Source organism: Lontra canadensis, unplaced genomic scaffold (genome assembly GCF_010015895.1).
Source record: "Lontra canadensis isolate GAN:19392208 unplaced genomic scaffold, GSC_riverotter_1.0 scaffold41, whole genome shotgun sequence".
Lineage (NCBI taxonomy): Eukaryota > Metazoa > Chordata > Mammalia > Carnivora > Mustelidae > Lontra > Lontra canadensis.
The window spans coordinates 7,353,008-7,365,996 of NW_022631035.1; the positions used below are offsets into that span (position 1 = coordinate 7,353,008).

Here is a 12,989-nt window from a genome sequence, read left to right on the forward strand (position 1 = left end):
GTCTGCCCATCTCGCCTACCTGAGGCTGCTGCCACTATTGTTATGGTTTTATTTTTAAGTAGTTAAGGATGCGGCTTTGTTATTTGGAATCATATCAGTGCAGATAGAGTCCGAGAGGTTGGAGGTGGTGGGGAGGCTGCTTGTGACATACTCCCAGGCCATGGGATTGGTCCCAGGACACCATTTCTGTAGGAAGGCACAGCTGGCCCCGGTTGGGGGCAGCCGGCATTCAGGTCCATGGCTCCAGAGCCCTTCCTAGAGCAGGCTGGGCAGACCTCAGGATGCCAGGCCCTCAGCAGGGCCTCCCTTGAGCCCAGTCCCCAGGAAGCACGGATAGGGCAGGGTCATGAAAGACCCTAGCCATCTGCTGGGCACCCCAGGAGCCTGCCCAGCCCGCTGCCCTCACCCTCAGCTCAGGGGTTCTGGAAAGCACAGCCCTGCCTCCAGCCTCCAGGCACCTGTGGCAGGTGGAGTGCTCAGGTGCCCTGTCCTGCATGTTTGCGCAGATGACAGAGTCAGGTCTCTAACTCACTGGGAAATTCTCTTTCTTGAAGGCTGATTTTCAGAGGTAGGGCAAGACTCCGTGCCCGAATTTATTTCTGGTCTCTGAGCAGATCTGGAAGGAGGAGGCAGAGGTTTCATTTCTTCTCTTAACCCTTTGCATTAACCGTCTAAAGCTCCCTTGGTGAGGTCAAGAATGACCTGGGGGAGGGTTTGCCTGTCGCGCCAGCACATAGGCCTCACCTGGGATTCTGACCTGGGAGGTCTCCAGGCTCCAAAAGGCTTTGTAACATTCCTGCCAAGTGATCCCAGTGCCTGAGGCCTTAAAACCACGAGTGGAGAATCCAGTGGGAAGTGGGGTGCTACCCCTCCGTTTCCCTGAAGCTGATTCAGGAGGTTGGTCCAATGGAGCCTCTCCCACCCCTGGGGTCCCCCAGCCCAAGGCCCAGGCCTATGGGAACCAGAGGAGGAGCATATGACAGAGACACCGAGGGTCAGTGCCCTACCAGGCCCGCTGTGCCTCTCTGGCCAGGCCAGCCGCTGTGGGTAGGGCCACCTCTCAGCCTCACCCCCACTCCCTCCAGGTCACCTCCCCGGCCCAGCCCAGGCAGCCTCCACTACTCTGACGAGGACGTCACCAAGTACAATGACCTCATCCCGGCAGAGAGCAGCAGCCTGACCGAGAAACCCTCAGAAATCTCCGACTCTCAGGTGAGGGGCGGGAGCGGGGTCCAGCCCCTTCCCAGACCTCGGGCCTGTGTGATGGCCCAGAACCTGGGCTTCTTCGCTCCTGCCCTTTATGGAGCCCCAGAAAACTAGCTGGGAATCGTCTGTGGACCCGCCGTCCCCTCCAAAGCTCTGCTCAGAGTTTGCTCCAGGGCTAATGGGGGCCTGTAACCTTGACCAGAGAAGAGCCCCCAAGAGCCCGGTCCTTTAGAGCGTCTGGAGTGTCCCCACGCTCTCTGGCCTGCAGAGGAGCTCATGAGGACGAGGAGAAGGAGGCCCGTATTGCCAGGGCTGAGCTTAGCTCGTCTGGGTCCGAGCGAGCTCCTGAAACCACGAGCTGTAAGTTCTGGAGCCCCAAGGATGGAGCGGCGAGGCCTTCAGCTTTGGAGGCTCAAGCCCGAGTTTGAATCCCGGCTCTGCTGCCTGTGGGCCAGGGCATCCGGGGTGGGGCACACGACCCCTTTGAACCTGTTTCTCCATCTGTGGAACAAGCAGGGACAGTAAGAGGCTGTATCATGGGGCAGTGGGATTGCTGAGACTAGGCCCAGAGAAGCTTAGCAAGCACACACAGCAGCTGTCTGATGAATGTCAACTTCCATCTGAAGAAGGAGATGGTGCCTCGGGGAGACACACAGCTCTGGAGAGGCTGCCATTAAGTGGGCCGCACGGGGACACTGTCCCAGACGATGGCGAGAGGGGGTGAGTGCATTCCAGTGAAGCAAGGTCACGGCCTCCCACCCAGCCATCTTGGCCTTGGCCAAGCCCAGTGGTTGCCCACCGCGTCCCACGCCCTAGACCTTTTCTGCCCAGTCCTGGGAGAGGACAGGAGCAAAAGGCTGTCAGCCCTGGGGAGGTGCCCCATCCCCAGGATCCAGTCGTGGGCCCAGTGGACCCGGGGCCTCTGGCTCACTACTGTTTTGCTCAGCTCCAGGGCTTGGCAGGGCCCACAAGGCTGGAGCTAACAACAGCACAGCTCAGACAGAGCTGACAGTGACAGAGACACCAACTTAGCCTGGCTAACGCAGGAACTCACATGACTCAGGTTATGGCTTCTTATTTTAAGTGTTTAACGCTTTACGGCCATATACATCCCGGGATTTCCAAGGCCCCGTGCTCCATGGAAGCAAGGTTGTTCTTTCTTTCTCCCCAAGGCGGGCAGTGAGCGTTTAGGTTCTAGGCACTCAAGGGAAAGTTCAAGTAAAGGGACTCCCTCTGCCCATGAGGCTATGACAGAGGGCTCCTTAACGCCGTGCACCTGTCTATGGAGATCAAAGGCAGGGACCAGCGGAAGGGACACCCCGGGCTGCTCTGATTAGCCCCCTTCGACCTCCCACAGAGGGCCTTGGTCCTGCACACTCATTGGCTGGGCACTGACCTTTCCGGGAGGGAGGTCCTGCCCGGGTATCTCCAGATGGCCCATGGCCATCTCCACATAAGTCAGGATGCAGAGTTGGTCCCTGAGGCCAGGCCAGGACCCCCAGCCTTGAGGGAGTCATGGACAGATTCAGATGAATCCTTATCTGAAGACCATCTCACTTTAGTCGCCCCCAAGACCTAGCAGAGTCCCTGGAATTCTCCGCTTTGCCCCTAGTGTCTTTTGTTTGAAACAAGCCCATCACTTGAATGCAGTTTCCATAACAATCTGGAACCAGTCCCCTACGGGGAGGGGAGCAGGAGCACATGCCCTGGGGAGGGGCGGCCTCCTGGTTCCAGAAGCCAGTTGTCACAGCAGAACTCCCACATTCCCTTTCAAGGGGTGCAGTGGAGCCCAGCCCAGGCCCAGAGCCCCGCCTGGTTTGAGGTTTGATTTGGATTTATTTATCTCAAGTTAAGTTAGTTTATTTCAAGCTAAGTTCCATGAAGACAGAGACTTGTGACAGTCCTGAGGTCGGTCACCTCCCCAGTGTCCGTCTTGGCATGGAGTGTGTTCTTAAAGCACAGAAGGGTCAGCCATGGGGGAAGCTAGGGAAGCTAGTCAAGACCAAGCAGGTTAGCAGGAGAGACAAAGGTTCACGGTTGTCAAGCCATCCCTTTTGGACCAAGGTCAGAACACACACTTTCCAAGAGGCATGGCCCTTCAGAGTAGTGCCGCTGGGCAGGGTCACCAGCCCTGGGGGCTGTGCTTACCATCCCACAGGCCTCACCACAATCACAGTGACCCTCTGAATGGCCTTAGTGTCCTGTCATTTGTACAGATGGGGAACTGAGGCTCAGAGAGCTTCACTGAGTTGGCTCAGGCCCCAGAGCCAAGAGGTGTGGAGATGGACCCTGCCCACGGGCCCTTCTGACCCAGAGCCCAGCTTGGCTCCTTGGCTCTCCCCTGTCCCAAAGCCGGTGACGTCACCCTCACGGCAGACCTTTCTGGAAAGGCCTTCAGAACCAGCCAATGAGACACTCTCGAGAACAAGTAACTGTGGGTTTTCTTGAAAGAAAAACAAAAAACAAAACTCAAGCTCATCTTCAAAGGATAAAGACACACACCCAGAGCAAAGTGCCAGAGGCATTAAGGTTGTCCCCAAGAAAGCTGCCCCAGGAGCTTTGCCCAGTGGCTCCCTCAGGGGACCATCCAGCCCTGTCGTAAGGTGGCTCCGAGCAGGGAGATGCTCATGTGAAAAGTTGTGGCCCAGCCCCTCCCCCTCCTTGACTCCGGGAAGGGGGAGGGGTCCTTCACAGCTCACCCCCACTCAGCACTATGGCACCCTGTCCAAGCGACTCTTCTTGGGGCCATGAGAGGGGATGGAGTCAGGCCCGTGCAGTGCCAGGCTCTTCACGGGGCTCTGGGGAAAGGCAGTCAGGATCCTTGGGGTCTGTTTGCTTTGGAATGGTTCTTGAAAACCAGGCCATTGGCTTTGGGCCACCTCAGGTGGCCTGGGCTCCTGGACTGGCATCCTCAGAGGTGCACGGCTCAGGGGTCGCTCACCACTCGTTCCTTGAGCATGGACTCCAGGGACATGGAGATGACGGAGACATGACCCTGCCTCCAAGGAGCTCCTGGTGGGCTAGAGGGGACAGACTCGGAGACAGAACAGCCGGTGTCTCTCGGACGCCCTTGTTGCAGCATAAATAAGCAGACCCTAGGACTGCTCTCTGGCCCCCGTGAGAGGCTGTACGGAGAGCATCCGCCACGGTGACCGCAGCTGGGGCTCATGGCATGTGCTCCACGGGCCCCCCGCACGGGATGGCGTCTGCAGGAGCGTACCCCACCAGGGTCAGCAACCATGCAGGCGGGGTCCCCAGCCTTTCAGCGGCTCTGGAGAATGATGGCCTGACTTTGTGAAGCGCCCCTCCCCCCAGGTCCTCTGAGAGCCAGTTCTGCACAGGCTGCCTGGTTTCCAGTCCAAGTCAGACCACCCAAAACAGACTCTCCAAAATGGGTAGAAACCCGCCCAGCCCTTTTCCTGTGATATGGTAATAAACAAAGGTCCACGTTGCTTATAAACAAACACACACGATAAGATGTGAGCAAGGCCATAACGGGGCTCTGGGTAGACTGGGGGGCGGGAGGGGAGACGGGCTGTCTCCAGAGGGGTGCTGGTGACACACAAAGGCTGAGGTTTGAAGAGGCCGGGGCTTGTCTGATGCAACTTTTAAAAACCAAGTATGGCTGCATTCCAAGTTCATTTTCAAAATAAGAGCTCAAGTATGGGAGAAAAATGACATGGCGCACCAGTAAATCTCAATGGGAAAGGACTTCCAGCCAATGGCATGCCTCTCCTAATAAGTATGCAGTCTTTGTGATTTCTTGGGAAGCCCTGGGAAGTGCTTTGTGATGAAATTAAGCCTGTGTAGAAAAGTAAGAAAATACACCCAACAGATTAGGTTTTATAAGCGTGAACATTTAGGGAGCCCTTCTGGGCGGCCAGGAATGACCCTAAGGATTGTTCAAGGTTGGTACCGCTTTACCCTCAGAGCACTCGGCGAAGCCTGGTGGGGTTACCTGTTGCATGAGTCAGGGAGCCTCTGACGACGAGGCCAGGCCCCCCACCTAAGCCCCTACACCCCTACCGTGTGCCATGCTTGGATCGGGCCCTGGGCAGCACCTGTCTGGTTTTGTCCTCTCGGGAACCTGTTCATTCCTTTCTCAGTGCGTTTATTCAACAACTGTTTTTTCTGCACCCACTAAATAGTACCAAGCATGGTTTACACACGGCGACTCCCGTAGTGAGCAAGACAGGCTCTTAGGAGCGTTGCATTATGGTGTGTTAGGACCCATTAGGGAAGACCACATGTTTCAAATAACCCCATGTTTTCATTTCATTACTATGGCACCATAGTATCTAACTTCAGGAAGAAAATGGGGAGCAAAAGGCCTCCTGTTTCTTGTGGTGCAGGGACAGAAAGCCCTGTGAGGAATCTTGGGGGAAGGTCACGGGGGGCTGCCTGGAGGAGGTGGCATTTCAGCTGGGCCTCCAAGTGTGAACAGGACTGGGTCATGCATCAACGGGAGCAGTAAGGGTTTATAGGTTTGCATTTGGCGAAGTGTTTCTGTCATCCCCTCCCTCTGGGTGTCTTGAGTTTCTGGTTTTTCATCCGTGTTTGCCTCTTGTCCATTGAGTTGGGCCATGAATCTAAGAGATTCACTGAGGCCCGTCTCCTGCAACTCCTCAGGCTGACCCATGCAGGCCGAAGAAGCCCGAGCTTGTGCCAAGCTAGAAACACACTACGGGCAGGGCAGAGGGAGTCCAGGAGGAAGGAGGCCAAGCTACCTGTTGGGCCGGGCACTGTACATGTTCTTATTTAAAATCTAGCCGTCCCCCCATGCAAGTTGCAGGACCCCCGGTTAACAGCTGGGGGAGACTGAGGCTCAGGGAAGTCCAGCAGAGTGCCCTTGATCACAGAGCTTAGAAGTGCAGGCCGTGGGCATTCGAGTCTGGGTCCAGCCACTGAGGGCCTCGTCTGTGGCGGCCTGGCCTCGCCCAGACGCCTGGCACAGAAGGGAGATGGAAGGAGAGAGAAGCCTTCACTGACCCCAACAACCCTCCCATCCAAGTGACCTTCTGTGAAGCCTCTAGACGTAAGCGTGTCTGACAGCGGGGTGGTGGGGGAGGGACACATTGACTGTCATTTCACCTGTATGGAAGGGCATAGGGGGCCTTGTGTCTGAGCTGACACAAGATTATTTATTATTTAAAGATTTATTTATTTATTTGAGAGAGAGAGAGCAAGAAGGGGGAGCAGAGGGAGAGAGAAGCAGACTTCCCACTGAGCCCGACACGGGGCTCAATCCCAGGACCCTGGGACCGTGACCTGAGCCAAAGGCAGATGCTGAACTGACCCTACCAGCCAGGTGTCCCTAAGCTGACACTTAAAAGGACATTCCTGGGGGAAGGTTTCTAGCTGTCTGAGTACAAGAAGCCCAGATCCCTAACAAAATGATGCATAAAGGGGGCTCCTAGAGAGGGAGACGCTCAGCCCCTCCTCACTCCCACCTCTGGTGCCCAGGAGAGGCCCGCGCACTGGCCCAAGGGGAAGGGTGTCCAAGGGGCCGATGCAGGGCTAGCCTCATCCCACGCAGAGAGCCCCTGGGCCACCAACCAGGGAGGGCCTCCAGCTACCAGCCTCCCAAGGGTCCGGTACGGGGGACCTCCTGTCATGAAGGGCAGCACATTCCTGCTAGATTTCTGGAGCCTCAGTGAGATGAGGGCACCCTACGTGGGCTCCGTGTCCTGAGTCTGGGGAAGGACAACCCCCCCGCCACCACCATGCTGGCAGCAGCAGGAGAGCAAGAGGCTCTCCTTTGCCCCCCTCTCTTTTGTTGTGGGCTCTTGTCCGGGTCCCCCTCCTGCCTGCTCCACCCCCTCCCCGCTTCCCTGCCCAGACCTGGTAATTGCTGAGTGACTGGCTTTGAGGAGCTGTTAAGAGGCCCGGAGCCGGAGCAGTCGCCTGATTGCCTGGCGGCCTGGCGGGGCTGCCCGTGAAAGGTCCCCTTTGTGCTGGGCCGGTTACTGGGAAGCTGCATTCAATTACCGAGACCCGCGTGAGAGCTGAAAGCCAGAATGGGCGCCCGGGGTCCCCCCTCGCCTGCTTTCTTCCCTTCTCACCCCACCCCCATGCAGAAAAGAAACAGATGTTCGAGGCGGTGGAGGAAGAAGAGCAGTCGCTGAGGCAGACGCCCCCCCTCTGGCTTCGGAGAGCAGGGGGTGGGGCAGGCCCACCTCTAACCCCCCCCCCCCCCCCACACTCCTCCTGCTGCAGCTCTGCCTCCGGGGCTCCCAGCTCTTGCTTCCGTGGCTTTTCCAGGCCCGTCCGGAAAGCCACCCCACAGTGTCCAGCACACAGTAGGTGCTCAGCAGTTGGTAACCGTCAGACGGTGATGATGTGCGTGAATGGGCTTTGGGGTCTGGACCCCCTGGGAGGGCCAGAGAGGCCCATCCCCACTCTCGTGATGCTTTACTTTGGGGGCAGAGCTGACCGTCTTTCCCCTTTCCCAGCCGCCTGAGCAGAGTCACCCTCCGTGACCCCAGCTCCTTCTGCGGCCCTCCTGGCGGCGGTGGGGGGGGAGGGCTTCCAGTAGTTTTCCACCTGTGAACTGCAGACATCTACCCATTTTACAGACAGGGATGCTGAGGCTGGTGGTGGCCAGGTGATGGGTCGAACTTCACCTAGCTAGCCAGGGACGGAGTGGGGATTGGGCCGCACCACAGGAAGTGACCTAGATGCTCATTCACTCTGGGATGGGGCCGCGGTGGTGGACTCGCCTGCAGGGCTAGCCGAAGTTCTAGAACCTTTAGCAACGATGCTAGCAACCCTTCAGGCCAGTTGGTGGAGGCCCTTCTGGAAAGACCTGACCCTAGGCAGAACTGTGGGGTGGCCCTCTCCCACGCCTCACACTTAACAGATCCTCACTGCTCCGGGACCAGCCTCCCCCCAGCCCCGGCCCCTTGCCGCATGGCTCCCATCACAGCCTGCTCAGACTTCCTCTGCCTCTGGGCCGCCCCCGCGCAGCCCCAGGCCTCAGGTGCCCAGCCCTCAGCCCCCTCCCCACTCTTGGCATATGGAGCCCCTGTCTGTAGGGCCCCTTTGTTCCCTCCTGGGCCGGCAGCTGGGCAGTAGCAAAGAGAGGGGCTCGCATTGTGCTGCTCTGCGTCAGGGGGAGAGCTAGGGACTTTCCATTGTCTCCGGCTGCCAAGAGGACTGAGGTCCTGGGAGGGTGTGCAGAGAGGTGGTAAGGAGAGCAGCCAGGACTGTGGAGGGGTGAGGCGGAGGAGGGGAGGGGCCAGACAGAAATTTGCAGATCGAGGAGGGAGTATGTATGCTGGGAGAGTAGAAGGGCTCTTGTTCCCAACTCCCGGCAGGAGGGGGGTCGTTCAGAGCATGTGTGGGCTTTGGAAAATCCGGCAGATCCAAACCCCCCAGCTCTTCGTGTCTCGGGGCGAGCTGTCACCCTCTCCACACCGGGGTTCCCAGCACTCACAGAGCAGTAGCGTCCACAGCACCAAGGTGTGAAAGTTAACGACAGTCTCCCGCCGCCTGGCAAAGTGCCTGTTCCCCCGGCTGGCAGTGCTGGAGCTCAGTACCTTGGGGCTCTTTCCCGAGAGGGGCTAGATGCCCTATGGGTCTCCGGGCTCCTGGGGAGCAGGTGCACCTTGCACTCCCCCGTGGGTCAGACACTTTGCAGCAAGGTCACCAACTCTCTGTTCGCCCTCCCTGCCGAGCGGGACACAGCGAACGAACGTGTCTGCACTGGGCTCCCTGGGTTTTCTTGCTGCGGTTTTTATCCCAAGTAGTTTGACCAAATGTACTGACTCTGTCAATTCGGGTGGGGACGCTGTAACCAAAGTGAGGCATTTAGAGCTGTGCTGCACTGAGAGTGTACTGCTCGCTCAAATCAGAGCGTGTCTCTTCCAGAGCGTTCTAAGGGTGCTCCCATCTGTCCTCTTCTTGGTTCTCAAAACAGTGCTGGGAGCTGGGCATGGGGGAGGGGCGCACAATATTTTTAGCTCGACGACTCAGATCCAGACCAACGAGCGAATGCTGCTTTACTTCACAACCCAGCCTAACTCTCGTCTCCTGCTGACTCCCCCCGTGGGCAGATGAAGCAACGGTGGGACACTGAAGTAGCGGCAAATTTTAGGAATAATTTAATATTTTGCATTTACGAGAAAAAGCCACAGGGCCACGGTCGTGTGAAATTCGGGCCTTCTGTTGATATTTTTCTCATGCTCGTTTTATAACTGAGTGTCGCCTTTATTCTGGGTCACACGTGGGTGGGCACCAGCATCCCCTTTCGGTGCCAGGAGCCTCCGCAGGTCTGGCCCTGGCCCTGTCCCCAGTCACACCGTAAGTCAGAGATAGACCAAGGCTGGAACTTGGTATGTCAGGCGGGAACGTTCTGCTCTAAAATGTAGGTTTTGCTACGATCTGGGTATGGCCAGGCCAGTGGATCAGGGGATAACTGCCCTTGAAAAATGGAATTACTCACAGTTCCCAAGAAGAAGGGGACGCATCACACCATGCAGGGCCATTTCGGGGAAGCACCGGGGTCCCCAGGAATGGTTCCCTGTGCCCAGGAGGGACACGTGGGGAGGAGCCTTCATTGTGGGAGCAAGCTGGGGTTTGTTTGAATAAATTCAGTGGGCCCTGGGGTAGAGGGGCTGTGCCTGGTTGTCTGGTACCCAGTCCTAGGGTGACGAGGGACAGGGGAGAGTGAGGCAGCGTGATAGGAAAAGGCATCACTAGCTGCAAGGATTGACCTGCCCCGGGAGCCCGTCACCACTCGGAGTCAGCGAGGCCCCAGGGGTCCGAGCATCAGAACTACAACAGATGGAAAGGCAGGATGAAGTCAGCCTCGAAAACATGCTAAGTGAAGGAAGCCAGCGCCCCACGCCCCCCATTCTGTGGCCCTGCCTGTATGGTAGATCCGCAGAAACAGAAAGCAGGTCGGTGGTCGCTCGCAGTGGGGGCGGGGGAGGGAACGGGGAACGGCCACGGGGGTGGGGGGAACGACAGAAAAAAAAAGAAAAAAAGGATTAGAACTCAGGTTTTCCGAGTTCCAATTCACGCCAGGTGCCCACAGGCTGTGTATCGGCCCCACGGTGGGCGCTCCATCCCCACGATCTGCTCCGACGGCCGGGGAGGTGGGCATGACCGGGCGCCGGGGCCCCTTGGTGGTGAGTGGGGGGTGGTGGTGGCCCCCCGTCCGGGGCTTGGGAGCTTCAGACCGGGTCACCTGCCGCCTTCCAGCCTCCAAGCACGCGGACCTGGCCCCCGGGGGCCCCTGACTCCCCGATTCTCCGTCCTCCCAGGGAAGCGACAGCGAGTACGAGGCCGACCAGACCCACCAGAAGGCCCACTCTTTTGTCAACCACTACATCAGCGACCCCACGTACTACAACTCTTGGCGGCGGCAGCAGAAAGGCATCTCGCGGGCCCAGGCGTACAGCTACACGGAGAGCGACTCAGGCGAGCCGGACCACGGCCCCGGGGCCAACAGCGGCAGCGCCCCGCAGGGCAGCCTCTTCCGGCCCAAGGCCAGTCGGACCCCAACACCCCAGAACCCCCCAAACCCCCCGAGTCAGCAGAGCACCCTCTACCGCCCCCCCAGCAGCCTCACCCCCGGCTCCCGGGCTCCTATAGCAGGATTTTCCTCGTTCGTTTGACGTCGGAAGGGGGCAAAGAAAGAGAAAAAAAACCGGCACCAAATTCCCCGTCCGCCCCTCCCCGCACTGCCTGCCAGAAAACAAAAACACCAAGAAACCAAGTCAACTTTTCACCTCCTAAGTTTATTTTTCCAGAGATTCCAGGGCCAGCAAAACCGGTGTTGAGAAGGAAGAAAAGGAAGCCGTGAGGGGGGCCGTGCGGGGCTGGCGGTGGGTCGGCTCCAGACTGTGGGGTCCGCCACTCCCTTTGCAGACTGTGTTCCGAGTCGGGGCTGCTGGGCCGGGCCTGAGAGAGGTGGGGGCTGTGAGAAAGCTGAAGCCTGGAGAGTTGTAGGGCAGCATGCCATGCCGAGGGGATGAGAAGCTTCTGGAAGTCCTGACAGCTGCCCGTTCTGCGTGTGCTGGGGCCACTGCTGCTCGCTGGTGTGCAAGGCTGCCACACAAGGGTACGCAGCCCTGGGGGGCAAAGCTCACCTTCTCTATTGGCACCCGCCCATCCCTACCCGTGCGTCACTGGCAGGCCTTGGATGGAAGGACGGATGGATGGACAGACAGTCTGGTCCCCTGGCCTGCTCATCACACTTTGCTATCCCCTCCCCGGCTCAACATCTCTACCAAGCATTGGGTTTCTTTAGAAAAGGAAAATAACGGAGGGCTGAGAGTCTGCCTAGCTGGCTCTTTGTTTCTTATACGTTCTTTTTATGGTGAATCCAAGGAAGAGGGGCGCCCCTGGGGCCCCACAGCACCGCTGAACCCAGCCATGGCTTTACTTGAATTCACTTGCCCGGGCACAGACCAGGAGAGGTGAACCTGGGGGCGGGCAGAGGGACAGGGCACTAGCCAGGCATCACTGGGGTGATGAAGGCAGGAAATCAGAACGTAAGAAAGAGGCTTGACTTCTCTCCTTCTTCCCTCCTGATAGGAAGCTGCTTAGACAAGAAAGTTCAGGGGGCACAGGACGGGGAGCTCGGCAGGGCAAGGAATGACGGTCGAGGCAGACACACCCCATCCCTGAATAGACCTCTTCCTCCTGAGACACACAAGTCCCCCATGCACTTGCAAGGAAGGTTCAGCCAAGTGGGGGCCTCTCCCCTGCCCCAGGGGTCTAGAGAGCCTCTCCAAAATAAATCCCTTTGGGTCCTTGCCAGATGGGACACTCAATCCCAGATGCGTGGTCCCTCTCACTCTCAAGCCAGAGCGAGCCACATCTAAAACACGTCCCTCCCACACACACCCCCGGGGAAGCACAGGGGTACAGAAGCCGGAGCTCCCAGAATCTGCCGGGTCAGCCCAGCCCCACGTTTACAAAGAGTCAGAGACCCAACCCCCTGTCATGTGTTCTCTGGCCAGGGCTCGGAGCAAGCGGGGGGGCCCCATCCGAACTGGACCCGGCTCTGAGATGCGCGGCCAGGCTGGAGGCGCAGGTCAGATGGGACCAAGGCCCAGAATAGCTGATGGGAAGCAAAGTTTTACACACAATCTGCTCCAAGGAATGTGCTTTAAAGAAGCCACTTGTGGTAGCCTGAAGCTTCCCCTCAGCCCCCGGATGAAAGGATTGAGGGTCGAATTCCCTGAGTGCCCCAGGGTCGGGCCAGCCCCATGGGTCTGGGTGGACTTTTTCAGTTCAGTGGAGCCCCTTCGTGAGTTGGGGCTTTCTGGGGGTGCCGCACACAGGCCCCATCTCCAGGGTGCAGGAACCGTTAGGGGATGTCTGAGAGAGGGATTTGGGGAGCAAGCCAAGGAAAGTGAAGGTCTGCAAGGAGCCCCACACCCCGCCCCCCCGCCGGCATCGCTGGTGGGGGGTGGGAGCCCGGCCAGGAGTCTGCGGGAAGGACGCAGCTCCCCAAGCCCTCAGCCCCTCCGGGATGCCGGCAGAGGTCTCCACAGCCAGACCCAGACATCGGCTTCTCCGCGAGGGGCTCTGGGGGAGATGCGCAGTGGCCCCGGCCGTGAGGACACGGGCCCCAGTCCTGCCCTGTACACAGCGGGTGTCTCCTTAGCAGCCCGTCTGCCGGAGGCCGCCTGTAGTCTCCCGCACCCTCCTCCCTTTTCATCTCTTTTTTTTAACACCCTCATCCTTTCCTTGTCGGCAGTGTGTGTAGCCGTTTATGGAAGCTCCCAGCTTGCGTTAGGGAATGAGTCGAGCCCAGCGCAGGGAGGGCT

The 12,989-nt window shown here is 58.5% G+C and overlaps 1 protein-coding gene across 1 annotated transcript in view; it reads left to right on the top strand.

Moving 5' to 3' along the window:
• SDK2 (sidekick cell adhesion molecule 2) overlaps positions 1-11,165 on the top strand; it is a 245,342-nt gene extending 234,177 nt beyond the window's left edge. Inside the window, exons 44-45 of the mRNA XM_032870716.1 lie at positions 1,086-1,212; positions 10,473-11,165. Of these exons, the coding sequence (XP_032726607.1) occupies positions 1,086-1,212; positions 10,473-10,826 (481 nt within the window). The 3' untranslated portion in view covers positions 10,827-11,165. The remainder of the gene's footprint in view (positions 1-1,085; positions 1,213-10,472) is intronic.
• Positions 11,166-12,989: the final 1,824 nt, after the last annotated feature.